Source organism: Poecilia latipinna, unplaced genomic scaffold, assembly GCF_001443285.1.
Source record: "Poecilia latipinna isolate Pla-1442-1.1 unplaced genomic scaffold, P_latipinna-1.0 Scaffold32, whole genome shotgun sequence".
Classification (NCBI taxonomy): domain Eukaryota; kingdom Metazoa; phylum Chordata; class Actinopteri; order Cyprinodontiformes; family Poeciliidae; genus Poecilia; species Poecilia latipinna.
In genome coordinates, this window is record NW_015112648.1 from 38,739 (window position 1) to 59,157 (window position 20,419).

Here is a 20,419-nt window from a genome sequence, read left to right on the forward strand (position 1 = left end):
AGCCGGTACTGGAGACGCTGGTGGACAGAGGACACCAGGTGACAGTGCTGATCCCGAGTGCATCGATGTTCATGAACAGCAGCGAACCGTCTCGCTTCCAGTACGAACCTTTTAACATCTCCGTCTCCCTGAAGGATATAGAAAGTTTTCTTAAGGAGTTTCTTCACTTCGGCATTTACGAGATGGATTTTATGGGCTACTTTCAGATTTATGTTAGATTCATAGAACTGATAAAGAACAACATGAAGGTTTCTTTCAGTATGTTGGATGGAGTTGTGAAATCAGAAACAATAATGAAGAAGCTGAAGAAGGGAAACTACGACGTGCTTTTTTCTGATCCTGTCTACCCTGGTAGTGATCTAACTGCGGACATTTTGGGGATCCCTCTCATCTACTCACTGCGGTTTTCCTTGGCTCACAACTGGGAGAGGATGTGTGGTCAGCTTCCTGCTCCACCGTCCTTTGTCCCGGGTGCTATGAGTAAACTCACAGACAAGATGAACTTCTCAGAGAGACTGTGGAATGTCCTCTTCTACGCTCTGCAGGACGTCGTAATAGACCAGTTCATGTGGAAAGATCTTGACAAATATTACTCTGAAGTCAAAGGTAAGCAAATTATAAAGAGAGAAACACACTATATGTATTATGTAAAATAAAGCTTAAAAGTCTTCATTTTAATTTAAGATTAACATGTCCATGTCTTACTCATCCACTGCAAAACAGGAACACCCACCAGTGCTTGTGAGATGATGGGTAATGCTGACTTTTGGTTGATGAGAACCTACTGGGATTTTGATTTTCCTCGTCCACTCCTCCCCAACTTCAAATTCATTGGAGGGATCCACTGCAAACCAGCTAAACCTTTACCAAAGGTGTGGTTATAATCCACCAATTTAAACCCCATTACATCACAACAATATCCCTGATGTAAAATAGGTTTATCTACCCACATAAGTCTGAATAAGGGTCAACTAAATGGTTTACAAAGTGTTCATATCTATTTTGCAGGAAATTGAAAAGTTTGTCCAGAGCTCTGGAGACGCTGGTATCGTTGTCTTTTCTTTAGGATCGATGGTCAAGAACCTGACCACAGAGAAAGCGAACATGATCGCCTCAGCGCTTGCTCAGCTTCCACAGAAGGTCAAGAATAGATCATTTAAACTTCAACTTCCAAGCAGTTAAATTCAGCTTAATGAATATAACCCAAGTTGTTTTTTTACCCATCTGTGGCGTTTGAAATTAATATGTGCACGGAGTCAATTCAAATAGAAATGGATAAATACAACTCTAGTATAAAGCACATTGATACACCACAGTGATTAGCATAGTGCTTTATAAATTCTTTATATTTATCATTTCATCAACTTCTTATAAAAAGTACAAAGTTTGACTGTCTGGTTTGACTGTCTGATTTTCTCAAGTTGTTCTAAAGAATTAAGTTACAAATTATTTTAAATATTTATAGGTGCTCTGGAGATACAGCGGAGAAAAACCTCAAACTCTTGGTTCTAATACAAGAGTTTATGACTGGATTCCCCAGAATGACCTGCTGGGTGAGTAAATGCAAGCACCATTTCTTAAACAGCTATTTAAAAAAGCATAACATAAAACTTGCACAGTTAGATAACCAACAAATAATGAATTTGAGTAGTTGTAGCTCTCTTCACGACATAAGATACAGGTCGGATCTTTGAAACAGGCGTTTTGTCTTAATTGTCATCATGTCATAATATCAATAAAGCCTAAGGCAAGTACATATAGCATAAAAAGAAGATTGCCAAGAATGGAACCCTGTGGCACCCCACAAAAAAGGTGATGAAAAGATAAAACTAAAAGAAAACTTATTTCACTCCAACCAGCTCAGGGCAGAACCTTGTAATAATATGTCTATTGTCTGATGATCCAGGTGAGATCAATTATTTTTTGGTGAATTGAATCAAAGGCTGGAACGAACTCAAAAAGCATAAAAGAAACCATAATATTACCACAGTCTGTGATCCATAGGATGTCAATAAAAATTAAAAAAGCTGATTTTGTGTTTGGCAGGAGGAAAAAGCCCTTTCTGAAAAACCTCAATACAATTCTATTTACAAAGCACTTTAGCTACATAAAAAACAGCCTTTTCTAAGGTTAAAGACAAGAATAAAAGCCTAGATATAAATCTAAAATTAGACAATGATGATCCATATCAGATTTTCTGTTTGCTCACATTTATGTCAATGCAAAAAGAAGCTGATAAATAAAACTATTTTATAAAGCCATGACTTGCTTTTATTCAGAGCTGCCATCTATATCATTATTACGCCATGAAAATAAACACATATTTAATAACGTTGGTTTGTAACAGGTCATCCTAAAACCAAAGCTTTCATCACTCACGGAGGGACAAACGGGATCTATGAGGCCATCTACCACGGCGTTCCCATGGTGGGAATCCCCATGTTTGGGGACCAACCAGACAACATGGTGCACATGGAGGCCAAAGGAGCTGCAGTTACTGTTAAACTGAACTTTATGACTATTGAGAGCCTGAGAGACGCTGTCAACACCGTCATCAATGACAAATCGTAAGTACTTCATCTTATTTTTTACTATTTTGATGATTTTTACAATAATCAAACACTTTTCTTGCATTCCTGGAAAGGAAAAATACAATCTTCCTATTTGATGAGTTAAAAACTGACAGATACTTGTGCAAACTCATCCACAGATACAAAGAAAATGTGATGCGACTCTCCAAAATCCACCATGACAGACCCATGAGTCCTCGGGACGAGGCCGTCTTCTGGATCGAGTTCACCATGAGGAACAAAGGAGCCAAACACCTGAAAGTCCAGGCCCATGAACTCACCTGGTACCAGTACCACAGCCTGGACGTCCTGGCCTTCCTTCTTATTATAGATCTGCTCCTCATCTTCATCCTCTTCAAGAGCTGCAGCTTCTGTTTCAAGAGATGCTGCAGCAGAAAAAATACAAAGAGAAAAGCTGAATGAAAATTGAAGTGAGAGTGGTGTTTGTAGCACTTTTCTGTTTAAGAGCTTTAATTACAAAAAAATGTTTACATGTCTGATCATGACTAATGTTTACATTTTCTGATACATATTCATTTGAAATATCAAACATCTTTAAAGCCAAAAAAACATTTCACCTCAGCATGACCAGGCCACCATTATGCTTATGTGTGATGAGTGTATGTTTAGTAGCTAGCTGGTGATTTTTAAAAGAAATTTTTTGTTTCAATTAATGTGTTTAAAAGCTTTTTATTGTACTGTAATGCACTCCAAGTTAAAACTGATAATTACAAATGCTACATAAATTTAACAGAGAATCAATTTTATCAAATACATTTTTATAAACAGGATGCGTTATGCTTTACATCATATTTTATGCCATTCTCTCATCAAAACATTCCTGCAGTATTGCTCTGATTCTTTTATTGTTTGAGAAATCGATACTCTCCCGTGGAGCCTCCTGCGCAACCAACAAGAACACAGAAAGTGGTTTCTGAATAGTAAATCAAGAAGAAAACCCTTGTCTTTTCCAGCAGCCACTGAAAAGCTAGTAGAGCGGTGAAACTAGCTGACCAAATGCACTGGAGTTCCACCTGCGTTGCTAGGTGACGCGCTGGGCTGGCTTAGGTTGCTAGGTAACGACTCAATACCCACAGAATGTGACTTAACTATCGGGAGATTTTTGAAGAGATAGAGATTGAATTCAATGTGTTAGAAAAAGAAACAACAAAATAAAATTTCAGTTAGGATAAACATAAGCTAAAAACAGCATAAAATAGCCACTTGATTGTGCTATAAAATGACACTATGTCCCTGGAAAATTCATTGATAATATCTCGGACCATCATTAAAAAAATAAATAAATCAAGATTTGCACTACATATAAAACAAAAGCAAAACGGGGATTGTTTATTTCTACAACTAACTCGAGGGCAAATGTACAAGCTCATGAACTTGTGAGTAAAAATTACCTTTAAAAATGCAATAACAGTTGGTAGCTCAGCAGTGACAAGTTGTATCTGGTAACCTTTAAAATCTCTGAGTAATCAGACAAAAAGATGGATGAAGAAAAACTAAATACTGAATAACCAGGCTCAACTATTCTCATTGTCAAAGCTAATTATTTACCGATTTGCCCTGAATTTTCTCTGATCTGCTTTTTTTGTACTTTTGTAGCTATAACCCTTTACCTCTTTAATCATTTTCCTGGGGTGAGCCTGTTATCTTGCATCATTCGGTACAAAGAGGAGAAATTCAGAGTTCATGTGGTTAATAAGTATCTGCACAGTCCACCTGTTAAAAACCACAGCTGGTCTATCGATTGTCACATGCACCATGGAGCTGCGTCTCTCCATCTGTGTCCTGCTGCTGCTTTGTGCTGCAAAAAGCTCAAATGGAGGGAAGATTTTGGTGTGGTACACTGAGGCCAGCCACTGGATCAACATGAAGCCAGTACTGGAGACACTGATGGACAGAGGACACCAGGTGACGGTCCTAGTCCCAAGTATATCGCTGTCCATGAACAGCAGCGAACCGTCTCGCTTCCAGTATGAAACTTTTAACATTGACGTCTCCCTGGATGTTATGGAAAGGTTTGTTGAGGAGTTCTTACATTTCAACATGTATGAGATGGACTTCATGAACCCTGTTCAGATTTACATTAAATTTATACAATTAATGAACCGTTACACAATGATAACTTTGAAGTTTTTGGACGGAGTGGTGAAATCGGAAACCATCATGAAGAAGCTGAGGGAGGGAAATTACGACCTGCTATTTGCGGATCCGATCTACGCCGGCAGCGACCTGACTGCGGACATTTTGGGAATTCCTCTCGTCTTTTCTTTACGTTTCTCAATAGCTAATAACTGGGAGAGGCTGTGTGGTCAGCTACCTGCTCCGCCTTCCTTTGTCCCCGGTTCAATGAGCAAACTAACGGACAAGATGGACTTCTCAGGGAGACTGTGGAACGTTATCTTCTATGCTTTGCAAGACTTAGTCCTGGAACACGTTATACGGAAAGAGACTGACAGATATTACTCTGAAATCAGAGGTAAGTAATCTAGAATTATCACAAAAAGACAAAGACGTGGATAATGTTTTGTCAAAACAGGTGTCATAACTCTTCCATTGTCTACTATAACAGGAACACCCACCAGTGCCTGTAAGATGATGGGTAATGCTGATATCTGGTTGATGAGAACCTACTGGGATTTTAATTTTCCTCGTCCACTCCTCCCCAACTTCAAATTTGTTGGAGGGATCCACTGCAAACCAGCTAAACCTTTGCCAAAGGTGCAGTTATAATCCACAAATTTAATAAAACACACTTAAATCTTGATGTAAACAAAGCCACATCACTAACACAATTCTGACTGAAGCCAACTGACTGGTTTCCTGAAGCTGAAAATGTAACTATTTTACAGAAAATTGAAAAGTTTGTCCAGAGCTCTGGAGATGCTGGGATTATTGTCTTCTCTTTAGGATCGATGGTAAAGAACCTGACCACAGAGAAAGCAAACATGATCGCCTCAGCGCTCGCTCAGCTTCCACAGAAGGTCAGTAGGATCCCCAAATGTCAGCTGTAATCAGGATTTTACACTACAATATGTACAGCTTCTCTTGCTTGGTCATCATAAACGACCACTAAGTAGCACAGACTTTTTGTCAACTTTAGATAAATTTTCCCAAACTGAGAATAGCGTTTAATAACCTGTATAAAAAATATAATGTAAAAGCCTTTTTTTTCCTCACTCTCTGACATTGAATCAGAATTAACTTTTGATATTTTGTTAATCAATTAGGATTTCTGTTTCCTAAATGCTTACACCTCTTCCCAGTGCTATCATTAGTGTCTGTGCAAATGCACCACTCCTTACCAAAAACAACCAGTCAGAGCCAGGACGGTCTTAGCGCTGTCGATCAACCTCATGTATGTGCTGCTCACTGTTGGCAGAGAAACAACTCACTATTCCAGAAAATCTGTTGATCCACCATCATCCGTGGCCATGCTAACTAGCTTTAGCATTCATGGCTGACTCTGTTAACAGAGAGCAATTGGGAGGGTGTGAGTTGCGTATACATGAGTGTGATTGGCAGTGCTAAAGTCCTCCTCCTGACTCTGATTGGTTCTGGCCATACTGTGTATTTTCTAGTTAGCACTGGCAGAAGACAGAGTATCTTGATTTTTTCGCATATTATTTGTCTCATACTATGATGTCATAGTACATAGCAGCAGTTTTAACGAATGTGTGAAAATAAGGTTTTTTTAATAAAAGTTAAATGCCCCAGCATTGAAGTTCAGAAGAGCGAATGTAACTCACTAGTATTTGGTAAAATTATTTTTATACTGCAGGGCATAGGTCAAACCTTTTGGATATTATTTCAGACTTCTAGAAATAGTTTTCTGGACATTTGGCCCATTCCTCCAGTCAGAACTGGTGTAATGGAGTCAGGTCTGAATTGAGATCTGGGCTTTGTGATGGTCACGCTAAAGCACTGACTCTGTTAGCCACACTGAAATGCTCTCCCTCTGCAGGTGTTGTGGAGATACAGTGGGAAAATACCAGACACTCTGGGTTCCAACACTAAACTTTATGACTGGATGCCCCAAAATGACCTGCTTGGTGAGTAAACCAAACAGCTTGAAGCAAAAATATGGTTCACCAAACCATAATGTCTACTAGTAAATTTACAGTGAAATCAAAATGTCACGCAAGGAAACAATGAAAATCGATGACACTAAAGGATGAGCAAAAACATAAGACTAATGAGCGATAAAAAACTGCTATGAACAGGACGTGCAACTGGAAATGTGACAAACGAGTCTGGACAGACTTTCTAGCACAACACCGTTTAGAAAACTGCAGCAAGATGTGATTTTTATCTGGAGCGCCTTCGCGTATCAAAAACCCTTTTTGTCTGAACTGTTGCACAGAAATAGACAATAAATGTGTAATAACTGGCTCCTGTCAGGTCATCCTAAAACCAAAGCTTTCATCACTCACGGCGGCGCAAACGGAGTTTTTGAGGCCATCTACCACGGCGTTCCCATGGTGGGAATCCCCACGTTCGCTGACCAGCCAGACAACATGGTGCAAATGGAGGCCAAAGGAGCTGCAGTTGTTGTCAACTTGAACTTCATGACAACTGAAGTCCTCAGAGATGCAGTCAACACTGTCATCAATGACAAATCGTAAGTTACCTTATGCTGCTGTTGGGTATTTACTGTACCGTTTATCATATATTGTGATAAAAAAAAAAAAGTTATTCTGTCAAAACTGTTAATATTGACAGAATCTTTAGTCTTATTTTCTCCACTGTTTGTTTAATGAAGGTACCAATAAAAATTTGTTTGAAAATATATTACAAATCACACTTATTTTTATAAAAGTATACTACAAAAGGGAATGTGTTTCAAGACCAGTATTTGTGATTGCTATCATACCTACACAGTTACCTAAAAAATAAATCTAAGTAATTAATAGAAAATATAGAATCATAGTGAAAAACAGTACAGCTGTGAAATTGCGCAGCACATTTTATACCAGCTGCTAATTTTCTGTTATTTATGGGAGGGCCATGCTTTCAAATCATAGCATCGAGTGGAAGAAAAAAGTGTGTCGCAAAAGACAGTGCACTGTAAAAACAGCTGTTTTTCAACGACTGCGATGCAAAGACCATTATATACATGTTTTAAAAAGTGATGGTCAACTTTTTTTTCCTCATTCATCAACAGCTACAAAGAAAATGCAATGCGACTCTCCAAAATCCACCATGACAGACCCATGAGTCCTCGGGACGAGGCCGTCTTCTGGATCGAGTTCACCATGAGGAACAAAGGAGCCAAACACCTGAGGGTTCAGGCCCACGAACTCACCTGGTACCAGTACCACAGCCTGGACGTCCTGGCCTTCTTCCTTGTTATAGATCTGCTCCTCATCTTCATCCTCTTCAAGAGCTGCAGCTTCTGTTTCAAGAGATGCTGCAGCAGAAAAACAAAGAGAAAAGCAGAATGAAAAAACTGAAGTGAATAAATCTGATGCCTGAGCAAAAGGACATTTCATAGCAAAGTTGTACCAATGTGTGTTGTATTCTTAAAATTGCCTTTAAAATAAGCATATATTTGTGTGGTTTTGTCATTTTTTTCCATGGTTTTAATTGAAACATCTCTACCAAACCTTTTACAACTATCACAAATATTCAGAGAAAACTTGGCACAAAATGTCTTGAAACAAATATTAGATTAACATATCGATACGTTATCAGAAAAGTGCTAAACAACAGTTTGTTCATGGAAGTGGCATTATTAGGAAATCAAATTTTGAATTCAAATTCATGTTTGAAATAAAAACATGAAATTAAAAAACGTGTGTATTATGTGTGTTGAATGCATAGTAATGAGGTTTTACGTTTAGTAGTAGAATATTTTATTTAAAAAAATAAAAATACAAAGAGTCAAATAAGTCTTAAGGTATGCAACTTTACATTATTTAATGACACATTTAATGGTATGTTGTTTTTAATTTCATGATATGTTAAGGTTGGTTGATATCAATAATTATTGAATTAGTTTTTTTTATATATATTTGAGATATTGCCAAACTGGTGTGACATTTCTTGTTTTATAGTTTCCCCTTGATCTTCTGTACTGATTTTCTCCTTTCACTCCACGCTGATGTTTATTTTTAAAGAGTTATGAAGCAAAGTGCTACAATCTTAAGCTGCTGCTGCCCAGCAACAGGCCGTTGCTAGGTAACCACAAGTTACTCGACAACTCGTTGCTAGGTAACCAAAAAGTGAGTGATTTAGCTGATGCCGCCAACTTTTCTTAGCTAGCTGTGAGAGGTTGAGGAGCTAAAGTCTTTTCACTGTCTAAATCCCCCAGAATGCTGTGCGGTTCTGGATGGGAGTTCAGTGAAATTATTGATATTCTATCAGATGAATTATCTATAGATACTGATCACGTCTATATATATTGTTGTTGATGTATTGCACTCCTACAAGAACCCAGACCTAAAATACTTTGTAAGATTTTGTGTTTTTGCAGTGTACAGCCAGTTAAACGCTCAATAAAGATCCTCCTGTACATATTTGAGTCACCCACTGCTAGGTTAGCCGTTATAACCCTTTACCTCCAGCTGCTTTTATGGGGTGAGGCTGTTATCTGTTGTACTTCAGTACCAACAGGACAGTCAGAGTTCATTTAGTTAATAAATATCTTTCAGGTGAACCTGTTGAAAAGACGGGAGCTGGTTTATCTGCAGACACAGAGCCGCCATGGAGCTGCGTCTCTCTGTCTGCGTCCTGCTGCTGCTTTGTGCTCCAAAAAGCTCAAACGGAGGGAAGATTTTGGTGTGGTACACTGAGGCCAGCCATTGGATCAACATGAAGCCGGTACTGGAGACACTGGTGGACAGAGGACACCAGGTGACAGTGCTGATCCCGAGCGCGTCGATGTTCATGAACAGCAGCGAACCGTCTCGCTTCCAGTATGAACCTTTTAATGTTTCCGTTCCATTAGAGGATATGGAGGATCTTATGGAGGAGTTTAATCAGTTCTCCATGTACGAGATAGATCACATGAACTACTTCCAGATTTATATCAAATATATGGATATTATGAGAACTGACCTACAGAATAGTCTTAAGATGCTAGACGGCGTGGTGAAATCAGAAACCCTGATGAAGAAGCTGAAGAAGGAAAACTACGACCTGCTCTTTGCTGACCCCCTCCTGCCTGGCAGTGACCTTGCAGCGGACATGTTGGGAATCCCTCTGGTCTTTTCTTTACGTTTTTCCTTGGCTCATAATTGGGAGAGGATGTGTGGTCAGCTGCCTGCTCCTCCCTCCTTTGTCCCTGGAGTTATGAGCAAACTCACAGACAAGATGGACTTCTCAGAGAGACTGTGGAACGTCCTCTTCTACGCTCTGCAGGATGTTGTGATCAACCATGTTATGTGGAATATGTTCGATGAATACTACTCAGAAGTCAAAGGTGAGCAATTCAACAAGAATCCTCAACATGCATGGCTCCCACAAGTCTGAACCGCCATCTTGGTAGGCAAACACAGCACAAAGCATAGCTGAACCATGTCTTTGAGAGACTGACAAAAAGAAAATATGGGAAAAAAGTTTAAAGCTTAATGGCTGTAATGTCCTTAATTGTTTATACGCTAGGTCTAAGCTTGTGGCTTGTTTATTGTTGTCATAGCAACAGTTCATTATGGATGGCTACCAAGATGGCTGTCAGCTATGTATATACTTATGTGGGACATGACGTTTTTTAAATTGTTTATTACATAAAATGCTTTGTATCAGGAACACCCACCAGTGCGTGCAAGTTGATGGGTAAAGCCGATATCTGGTTGATGAGAACCTACTGGGATTTTGATTTTCCTCGTCCACTCCTCCCCAACTTTAAATTTGTTGGAGGGATCCACTGCAAACCAGCTAAACCTTTACCAAAGGTAGGAACTTTTAAAAACCATATAAACAAATCACATTCTGTCTCCATAAAAAAACCAAACCCGCTGACTTTATAGCTTTACTGACATTTCAGGACATGGAAGAATTTGTGCAGAGCTCTGGAGAGAATGGCATCGTGGTCTTCACTTTGGGATCCATGATTAAGAACGTAACTACAGAGAAGGCAAACCTAATAGCTTCAGCTCTTGCTCAGCTTCCCCAAAAGGTTGGCAATATGTTCAGTGTTTTCTCCAAATGACCTCCTTTTATCATCTGATGCAACTTTTCCCAACTTGGCCCTGATCAGACGGGTGTTGACACTCACCCAGAGGTTTATTGGGTTCATAAGTAACTATTCACTACTGGCACAAGCAGATTCCATTCAATTTATCTGACCTTTATAAAGGCAGAAGAAAATCTCATTTTCGATATAAACTGGTTCCAACTTAAAAAATGTCTTCAGATTTAACTTTTTTTTTCACTTTCTGAAGGTTAGTGTTCTCTTGTTTAGGTTGCTGTAGTTTGATATTAAAGGATCTCCTTAATAAATTAATTACATTTATATAGCGCTGGACAATATGGCTGAAAAACATCACGATAAGCGTTTCATATCAGTTAATATCAATGATTATTGATTTGTTTTTTGTTTTAAATATCCGAAATACTGCCAAACTGGTGGTGTTAACTTTCCCATTTCTCCACAGCTTTCACACCATGCTGTTATTTACCGTTAGGCAAATATGAGGCACAGTGGCTAAACCTTAAACTGCTGCTAAACAGGTTGTTGCTAAGTAACCAAATATTACTCAGTGAGTTGGTGCTAGGTAACCAAAGAGTGAGTGAGTTAATTGATGCTACCAACCTCACTGCAAAACACAAAATCTTACAAACACAAAACTATACCAAAAAGTTTTTTTGATTTAGTTTCTAGTGCAAATATCTTAGTAAACTTGAAATAAGATAAAACTAGCAACATATAGAAATGTGTTCTGAGTCAGTAATTATTTATTTTGATTTTTTTTATCATGTGTATATCATGATATATATTGTTACTCATTTATTGCGAGTCCTACATTGTGTTATTGACTTTACAGTAATCCCTCTTATTGAGCATGCATGTAGCGACAGTGGAGAGAAAACACTCCCTTTTAAAAAGGAAGAAACAAGTACAAGCGGCCATTTAAGTGCATCTCAATGTGATTGATGAAGAAAAAAATATATATTGTCCGAAGGGCTGGACAATTTTTTTCCAAGATAAAGTAATTTAAATACTCAATAAAGACAGAACAGTTCATTGATTTTACAAGCAGGATTTTGATTGGAATGACAATACTCAAATTTTCCAAACCTCCAGTCTCATCACTATGCAAGGATGAAACATCAAAAACATTTAAATTCTCTTAAGCTTTCTCAGCATTCTGTGTTGTTTCTAGGTACTGTGGCGATACAACGGTGAAAAACCAAAAACTTTAGGTTCCAACACCAGGATATTTAGCTGGATCCCTCAGAACGACCTGCTGGGTGAGTGAAGTTCATGTCATTCAGAGAAACAACGTGGCAGCAGAAATGTTGGATTGATATTTGTGCAGTCAGACTGCCTGCTGACAACACTGAAATGTAACAAAGATGCTCAGCAGAAGTTACTATAGAGGTCAAGTTATTGATTGAATAAAAATGAATAAAAGCCAAGTTACTGTTTCAAAGAAAAACACGCCATTTGCCAAGTCCTGTGAGGTATAAACAACTCACCACTTGGCTTAAGACCTTTGAAATGACTTTATGTAAAATAGCTTTTATCATTATACACCGCTGACCTCAAATGGCTTTAGTTTGAAAATTAACTCACACTCACATGACATGCTTTGGTTTCCATCAGGTCATCCTAAAACCAAAGCTTTCATCACTCACGGTGGGACAAACGGGATCTATGAGGCCATCTACCACGGCATTCCCATGGTGGGAATCCCCATGTTTGCTGACCAGCCAGACAACATGGTGCACATGGAGGCCAAAGGAGCTGCAGTCATTCAGAACCTGAACTTCATGACAACCGAGAGCCTCAGAGATGCAATCAAGAGCGTCATTAATAACAAATCGTATGTTTTGAATAACAGAGAAATTATCAAATAGGTTAATTTGGATTACTTAAAGGTTTCAGTTTTTTAAGAAATCGACAATACAAGTGTCTCCCAATGAATTTGCATATTATAAAGTGAACCAACAAGAATCATGATCTAATTTCTGTACACAGAAAAAAAAAAAATCACAATGCTTAGCTTTGTAAGCTTAAATGTAAAAGTTCACATTTTCAAAGTTGTTAAAGAGAAAAGGTTCAATTGTCTCCAAGATGCACCTTTGAATTGTTGCAAAGGGTTAAAAATGGCTGCTGTTGTGGCAATCTCCCTATTTGATGAGTTGAAACTGACAGATACTTGTACAAACTCATCCACAGATACAAAGAAAACGTGATGCGACTCTCCAAAATCCACCATGACAGACCCATGAGTCCTCGGGACGAGGCCGTCTTCTGGATCGAGTTCACCATGAGGAACAAAGGAGCCAAACACCTGAAAGTCCAGGCCCACGAACTCACCTGGTACCAGTACCACAGCCTGGATGTCCTAGCCTTTCTCCTTATTATAGATCTGCTCCTCATCTTCATCCTCTTCAAGAGCTGCAGCTTCTGTTTCAAGAGATGCTGGGGGAGAAAACAGCCAAAAAGAAAAGCAGAGTAACAGACTTTAGATTTTAGTTTTTGGGACCTGGTACCTGTGTTTGTCACCACTGACAAAAAAAGTCCAAAATAAAGTAAAAACAACTAGACTATATGGCAAGAAAAAAAAACTTGTATGAGAATAAAGTCATAGTAATAAAGTTGAAACAATGTGAAAATAGAGTTATAATATTTTGAGAATAAAGTTGTAGAGAATAGTCAAAATAATGAGAATACATATTTTGAGAATAAAGTCATAGTATTGCGACCAATCAATGTTATTCTATTAGGTAGGTGAGGTGAAACTTTACATAGATACACAATAAATATAAATATTAAATGATCCAAAATGGCCCAGTGCTCATTATTTAAAATAGTAAAAACCGTAAAAACCACTGGCTCAAGTACAGCATCCTCATTAGGACAAGATTAAAAGAAATATAAATATAAAATGATAAATTGAATTTTGGGATCTTAAGGCGAAGTCATATTATTACAAAAAAAGGTAAAAAAAAAAAAAAAAAAAAAAAAAAAAAAAAAAGTCATGTGAGAAAGTCATATTTCGAAAATAAAGGTTGCCCCAAATACTCTGTAGCATAATTTCAATTGCAGACAATATGGCGACGCCCATTGTCTGCAATTCCTTTACCGCACTTATAGCTTTAGAAGCGGTTTTACTTTCTATAAACAAACACTACTTTTAATTTGGGTCAGTGTAAAGGCGCTACATATAACACTGATTTAAGACCCACTCTTGCTTTTGTGTCTTAAGAAATAAACATGTTTTTTTTTTTCTTACTGTCGATGCTAGGAGGTAGCGGCCATATTGAAAAGTGAAGTCCATGGAACTAGTTGGAGATGCTCTCAGTGGGAAATCCGACCTCTGATTGGATTCCAGTTAATTTTTCAGACTGGAAAGTCGTCCATTCCCAGTTCTTGTATAAACTGGAGCAGCATCGGGTTTGTTGGCCTTTCCTGATTTGGAATGACGTCATTATACATTGCAGCTGCGCTTATTAGACGCGCCTGAAGATAATTAGGTAAAAACTGAATCCTCATTGGCTGGTTATGACTTAGGGAGGGACAACAAACAAAAATTTTATTTTATGCCTTTATTTGGGAACCACTTAGAGTAGCTTTATCCGTGAGTCTCATAAATATTCATATAGACATTATACATGGGCTTTAACTCAAATGTCCATTAGCAGAAAACATCAAATTATAAACACAAATAAACAGCCCCTACTCGTCTTCAAATATACAATCATACATATCATGTTTCATGTATAATCAGTGGCAGTTCCTCATTTTTTCAGTTTCCCATCTTCTTTCATCTTCCACAGCATGAGCTCCATGCAGGCAGCTGCGTCTTCTCCAGTGTCGTGGCCACAAACTGGGAGAAACAGCGGCACACGGTTTTAACATGTTGCAGTTTTAAAACACACTCCATTCCTTTATTAGTTTATATTCGGTTAATCCTTTACAATAATTGAAGCGGCTGTGGTTTAACAGATTATGATTAGAAACAAAACCAGTTGGTTGTAAAGTGGCAACCCACCACTCTCCTGAATAATCCTCCTGAGATATTCAGCGGTGAGGCTATTGAGGCTCAGCTTGTTGGGCGGACCTAGACGATGGGGGAAGACCACCGAAGTGTCTACCACCGTCCCATGAAGCAGCTACAGCACAAAAATAAAAAAATGAAGCTCCTGTCAGACCCTCTGTAGTTTAATTCATATTCCAACATGCACAGGTGAATAAAAAAGCCAGTTGTGACACATCAGAAAAATGGCTGGTGTCTTTTGCACATGGATGCTATTAGGCGTTCATTTGTCGCTCAAAAACACTCGATAAATAAAATAACTTGATTGAGCCAGTATTAATAATTTCATTTTAAGTTTCTGCAGGTTTCACCAACTCACATTTTAGGCGTTTAAGGACCTTATGGATTAAACTTAGAGCTGCAGAATGTAACTTTTACAAAAAATGTTTTGTTTTTTTACACATTTGCTAAAATTATCATTATGTCATGACAGTATAAGAGATAATCTTTGAAAAGAAATCAAGCTCTTCTTCCTTCTCCCACCACTAATTGCAAGAATATGTTTAGACAGAAATGACCAATCAGATCCAGGAGGAGGAGCTTAGCACTGTCAATCACTCTCATGCTCACTCCCTCCTGTTTGCTCTTTGCCAAGTTCACCACAACATAGGCTGCCACGAATGCTAAGGCTAGTTAGCATGGCCATCAATGACAGCACATTTAACAACGTGTACATGAGAGTGATTGACGGCACCAAAACCCACCACCTAACTCTGACTGGTTGTACTTGGCATTAGTAGCTCACTGATGAGGTGGGAGATCAATTTTCATATTACAATGTCACAACATGGCGACAGTTTCAACATAGATTGAAAAAAATATATATAGATTTTTGTACTGCAGCTTTAAGACAAGCATCATGACAAAAATGTACAAAAAAATTTAAAAAATACACATTTTATGTTTTAGTAGTTGCAAGCTTTTTAGCACAAATGCACGTAATATAAGGGTTTGCAACAGAACGCGAGCCAGTAGCAAAGATAAACGTCGTCCAGCCAGCTGACAATAAATTTATACCTTCCGATGATAAACAAAAAAGCTAGTTAGCAAAGGTATGCTAGCAGCTATTTAGCGTTAGCCTAAATTACTATCATCAAGGAAGATAAACTACATAGAATATATGAAATTACAAAGTCTTACCAGCTAACATTTAAGACTTGAAATTTATTTAAGCCAACTTACATTTTGAAATGAATTTCAGACATTTTAAGGCCTTAATTTAAGTCTAAGACATTTTAAGGATAAAGACACCAAGAATAAAATTATGGCTTATTTAAAGCTTCATATCTCTAAAATATTAGGCATTAATTTAAACAAACAGTGATGAATATAGCTGGAACAGCTAGTGTGAAAATAAAACAGTCAAAATTAAAATAGATTTGGAGAACAAAGTGCGTCTTACAAGTCACTCGTCTTACAAGTCAACTTAAAAAAAATTAAATAAATACAGAACTGCCTGATGTTTGAGCAAGAATCCCCAATTTCAGATCATTATCCTCCTTTAACAAAGAGAAAAAAAAATGTTTGCAACAGTCACCTTCAGTAAACAAAGGTCTGTTTCCAGGCCATGTCCAACGAGAATAGTGTCAGCACTGATGAAGCTCAACAGAGTGTCTTGGACCTCCTTGAGGGAGGTGTGGTTACCTTTCACATCCTCCTCACTGATGCCTGAAAACCTACAGACAGATTAACAGCAGAGGGAATGAATAAAGAAAGTTGGCGCAATGGGAAATATGAGGAAAAGCAGCCCAAAGCACTGAATTACAAAGAACCAAGACAGCAGGTTAATGCAACAAATTCAATCCATGGTTCAACTTTAGAAAGATTGTTAAATTCTTCTATGTTAACTTCAGCAACAGCTGTGGGTTTAAATTTTTATATGCCATAAAACTTTCCTGTACAAAAACTATAAAATATTGTGCAAAGCAAGATGAATATGTAAACTAAAAACTGGAGTAAAAAAGTGAGCAAGTCTGTTTGATTTCTGTGCAACTTCTGTCCAGGTTGACTGAAATATGAGCCATTATTGTTACAGGTTGATTTTCTAAGCTACAGAAATGTGAGGAAAAGTTACAACTTGCATTCTGAATGTAATATTACTTTAAAATAAAATTAAAGAAAAGTAATTGTTACTTTTCTTTAAGTAATAATTACATAAAAGTAATACATCCCTAATGAAAATTTGGGCCAATTTTGATATCCAACTTTAATACTCCTGCTATGGCAGCTTTTACCAATATTTTATGTGATCACTTGATTAATCGTCACAATACTTGATTACCAAAGTAATCATTAACAACAGCTGTGAAAAAACAAAACAAAAAGAAAGACGAGCTCCTCTGCTTTCTCCCAGTGCTAACTGGAAACAACCAATCAGAACCAGGAGGGTCTTAGTGCTGTCAATCATGCTTGGGTACACACTACTCACACTCTCCCCACACACATAAGCCTGTCATAAATGCTAAGACCAGTTAGCATGGCCAAAAATGATGGTAAATAAACTGTTTAACTGGAACTGTTTTACATCGTTTCTCCTCCATTAGCACATCGAGAAGCGCGTGAAAAGCTTGACTGACGGCGCCAAGACGCTCCTCCTGGCTCTGATTGGTTATTTTTGGCCAGAAGTGGTGCAATTCTTCAGATGGCAGTAGTAAACTGGGAGGAGGTGGAGGAGATCGATCTTTTCACAGATTATCTGATAAACTGTCATAATTGCTATTATGTTATGATGTTTTTTTTTACATAAATATACAACTGCAGACATAAACTGGGCGCTGGGCTCCGTCTGTGGAGACGTTACCTGGTGTTATAGTCGATGACCTCATTGTCAGGTTTGACAAACGTGTCGTAGACGACCTGCAGACTGGAGCTGATCACTGTCACTCTGGACAGCTCCAGGCCCTGAACAGTGTAACACTGAAGCCATTCACACAGGTTTCAATCACTTAAACACATATTCTAGAAAGAGCCAAACATAAATAAAAGTTTTTATAAATTACCATTTCACAATCCAAGGAGTAAACTCCAGGACAGCTGGAGTCTGAGGGGCGTCTGGGTGCAGTAGATACAAACCCATCCAGGCTGAGGTAATCATGGACATGCAGCTGGGTGAAAGAAAAACTAATGTTAAACTTTTACTGGTCCTGTTTTATCAGTGAAATGTGTGTCCACCAACCTTAAACATTTGACATCCCGGCGCTCCCATGACCCCCTGACAGCAGCTGTAGCGAGTTTCCACCCCACCTGGAACTGCAGCAAACAAAACACTGTTGATGCTTCACTCTGTTTGCACATAATCCATTTTAACTGGCTTACTCAGTCTCACTTGTAATATATTTTATATTTCCCTATTTGCAGTAGGAATGGGCGATAAATCGTTTTTATTGATCAACTGAATTTTTGGAAATTTTTTTTTTTTTTTTTTCCCCCAACATTCACTTCGTCAGAACGCCCAGGACAGCCATCTTGTTTGACAAGAGTGTTTTATTTGGACAGAATAAAGGGACAGGCTATGATTTTTTATGATCAAGATAATAATAGAAATGCTAAATAATGTAGCATCAAATTATGTAGCAGGACTTTGAAACAACGGTGCAAAATGTGTTGAAAAAAGGACAACATGAACTGAGCCGGTCACATCAGATCCCAACATCTAAGCTTTATTCTCGTTAAAACAACATTTTTCTCATAATTTAAAGATGTTTTTTCTGGTAAAATTGTGTCTCTTCTGCTAATATGACTATATTATCATAAACAAAACTTGTCATAGCCTTGCCCCAATACTCTCACAGCACAACTTACAGAAGGGGTGATTGAAATAAACGTCACCTTTTGAAATTATTCTCTGTAATTTCTATTTTAGAAAAGATGTAATAATTCAATTAAAAGTCTGATTTTATTTTTCAGCCATGTCGCCCTGGCCTGTTTTGCAGCACTTCAAACTACAGCAGAGCCTGAAAACAAGCTGGTTTCTGACCTCGGTTTGTAACTCCTTTCCCGTAGTGGTAGTTGCACTCCTCTGTTCTGAGGTGTTTCCCCGTTTTGCCAACAGAGTAGGTGGCGCCACAGCGACAGCAGATCCTTTTCAGAGCTTTTTAAAAAAAACAAACAGGCGATTTAAAGAGATTCAATCGGAGGTTTGCCCCAAATCCATGCATTGAATGCGCCCTCTAGTGGCTCAATAAGGGAACTGCAGGTAACACAGCCAGGTTGGATCGCTTTACTTACAGTCTGTGCTCACTTTCTTGTCGGAAAAAAGAACAGCAGAACCGGGTTTTTCTGGGTGCTGGACAGGATAGTTGTTTTCTATCATTTGTTCGTCAGTCAAAGTGTAACCCTTCAAGATTTCATACAACACCAAATCACCTGCTGAAAGAAGAAAACACTCAGAAGAGGCTAAAATATTCAAAATTCAGGAAAATAAAAAATTCTCACCATTTTCCTTCATCTTCCTTTGGTTAAATGGGATGTTGCCTTTTGGTCTTTGACTCTGGGTCTGTTTTTCCTCTGTGTGACAAAACAGATTAGTATTTAACTCAGCTAAATGCTACATTGAGTCAGATCTGTTCTAAATATCAATAATATATATATATATATTTTTTTTTTCCCTACTTTTAGCAGTAGCACTTTGGTTCTTGAGTCTCTTGAGGGCGTTCACTGCAATGCTCAGGTATTTCAGTTTGTTCACGCTGCGATTGTACACACTCTTCTCCTCCGTCAGGGCCTGCCATCAGTAAACACCATCATGGATCATAATAAATACTCAGAATCGTGTCAGTAAAGAGTAAAGGGGCCTGAATGCTCACCTTCTCAAAAGCTTCATTGACATCAGCTGTTGTTTTGAGAAACTCCTCAGTGAACATGTTCACGTAACGCTGGCGGACGTCATGAGGCACCTTGTCCCTCGCTGCCTCACTTTGCTGCTTCAGCTTTCGTTTCACAGGAAGTGGCTGAAAGGAAATACTGTGAAAAGCATCGTCCCCCATTTCAAAAGTCTTCTGTTTATACTTTTAGTCACAATTGTTCATATTAAGCACATTAAAATATCAAAGACTGCGTTCACACAGCAGGTCTTTATGCTCAACTTAATGTTTTTGCTGAAATAAGTTTTTGTTTAGTGGATAGTCGTTCATACAACTAATTAAACTCAAACGTAAACAAACTTCCGTGTGAATGGTTTACGACCCAAAAGCGACCAGAAAGCGCAGAAGAACATTAGCATTATACAGCAGCGCACCGTTTACAGAAGCAATAATGTAGTGAGCCGTTTATCAATTTTAAAGTTTTTTCAGCAACGAGAGCCGACAAGATCATAAGATGAAGGAAACTAATGAGTATGATTAATAGAAAATGGCTTTTTGTGGAGTATTTACTGTAATTTCTTTGAAAATCTGATTTATATTTGAATTAGTTTTACATACAGAAGTAGCACAAAAAAAAAAAAAAATATATATATATATATATTTTTTTTTTTATTTCTTTTATTTTTTTTATATATAAAATATATATATATTTTTTTTTTATTTCTTTTATTTTTTTATATATAAAATATATATATATATATATATATATTTTTTTTTTTTTTTTTTTTTTTTTTGGGGAAAAAAAAACAAATTTTTAAAAAAT

General features: G+C 37.8%; 3 protein-coding genes and 1 long non-coding RNA gene across 10 annotated transcripts in view; 2 read left to right on the forward strand and 2 right to left on the reverse strand.

The window, feature by feature from the left end:
• Positions 1–3,169, forward strand: part of LOC106952985 (UDP-glucuronosyltransferase 2A1-like) — a 29,215-nt gene extending 26,046 nt beyond the window's left edge. The window contains exons 3-8 of one of the 2 annotated variants that reach the window (XM_015041464.1): positions 21–606; positions 724–872; positions 1,009–1,140; positions 1,466–1,553; positions 2,348–2,567; positions 2,711–3,169. In XM_015041464.1, the coding sequence (XP_014896950.1) occupies positions 21–606; positions 724–872; positions 1,009–1,140; positions 1,466–1,553; positions 2,348–2,567; positions 2,711–2,993 (1,458 nt within the window). In that variant the 3' untranslated portion in view covers positions 2,994–3,169. The remainder of the gene's footprint in view (positions 1–20; positions 607–723; positions 873–1,008; positions 1,141–1,465; positions 1,554–2,347; positions 2,568–2,710) is intronic. The other variant, XM_015041472.1, reaches the window with a different exon arrangement.
• Positions 1–13,341, forward strand: part of LOC106952965 (UDP-glucuronosyltransferase 2A2-like) — a 46,599-nt gene extending 33,258 nt beyond the window's left edge. The window contains exons 1-8 of one of the 4 annotated variants that reach the window (XM_015041433.1): positions 4,177–4,929; positions 9,263–9,265; positions 9,877–10,008; positions 10,332–10,480; positions 10,573–10,704; positions 11,912–11,999; positions 12,355–12,574; positions 12,931–13,341. In XM_015041433.1, the coding sequence (XP_014896919.1) occupies positions 4,275–4,929; positions 9,263–9,265; positions 9,877–10,008; positions 10,332–10,480; positions 10,573–10,704; positions 11,912–11,999; positions 12,355–12,574; positions 12,931–13,213 (1,662 nt within the window). In that variant the 5' untranslated portion in view covers positions 4,177–4,274 and the 3' untranslated portion in view covers positions 13,214–13,341. Of the gene's footprint in view, positions 1–4,176; positions 5,065–5,157; positions 5,307–5,437; positions 5,570–6,549; positions 6,638–6,986; positions 7,207–7,749; positions 8,373–9,262; positions 10,009–10,331; positions 10,481–10,572; positions 10,705–11,911; positions 12,000–12,354; positions 12,575–12,930 lie in introns of those variants that run through there. The other 3 variants (XM_015041441.1, XM_015041444.1, XM_015041454.1) reach the window with 3 other exon arrangements.
• Positions 7,909–13,251, reverse strand: LOC106953010 (uncharacterized). Its single transcript, XR_001426101.1, has 3 exons — positions 13,241–13,251; positions 13,072–13,176; positions 7,909–7,995 (listed from the first exon to the last, which is right to left on the reverse strand). It is a non-coding gene; the product is annotated as an uncharacterized LOC106953010 (long non-coding RNA).
• Positions 13,342–14,284: 943 nt separating the features above from the next.
• Positions 14,285–20,419, reverse strand: part of LOC106952920 (RNA exonuclease 1 homolog) — a 15,354-nt gene continuing 9,219 nt past the window's right edge. For 2 of the 3 annotated variants that reach the window (XM_015041381.1, XM_015041361.1), the window contains exons 6-16: positions 19,600–19,743; positions 19,406–19,517; positions 19,229–19,300; positions 19,022–19,162; positions 18,771–18,884; positions 17,970–18,043; positions 17,794–17,898; positions 17,595–17,710; positions 16,332–16,470; positions 14,750–14,870; positions 14,285–14,584 (exon numbers count right to left, since the gene is read on the reverse strand). In XM_015041381.1, the coding sequence (XP_014896867.1) occupies positions 14,496–14,584; positions 14,750–14,870; positions 16,332–16,470; positions 17,595–17,710; positions 17,794–17,898; positions 17,970–18,043; positions 18,771–18,884; positions 19,022–19,162; positions 19,229–19,300; positions 19,406–19,517; positions 19,600–19,743 (1,227 nt within the window). In that variant the 3' untranslated portion in view covers positions 14,285–14,495. The remainder of the gene's footprint in view (positions 14,585–14,749; positions 14,871–16,331; positions 16,471–17,594; positions 17,711–17,793; positions 17,899–17,969; positions 18,044–18,770; positions 18,885–19,021; positions 19,163–19,228; positions 19,301–19,405; positions 19,518–19,599; positions 19,744–20,419) is intronic. The other variant, XM_015041370.1, reaches the window with a different exon arrangement.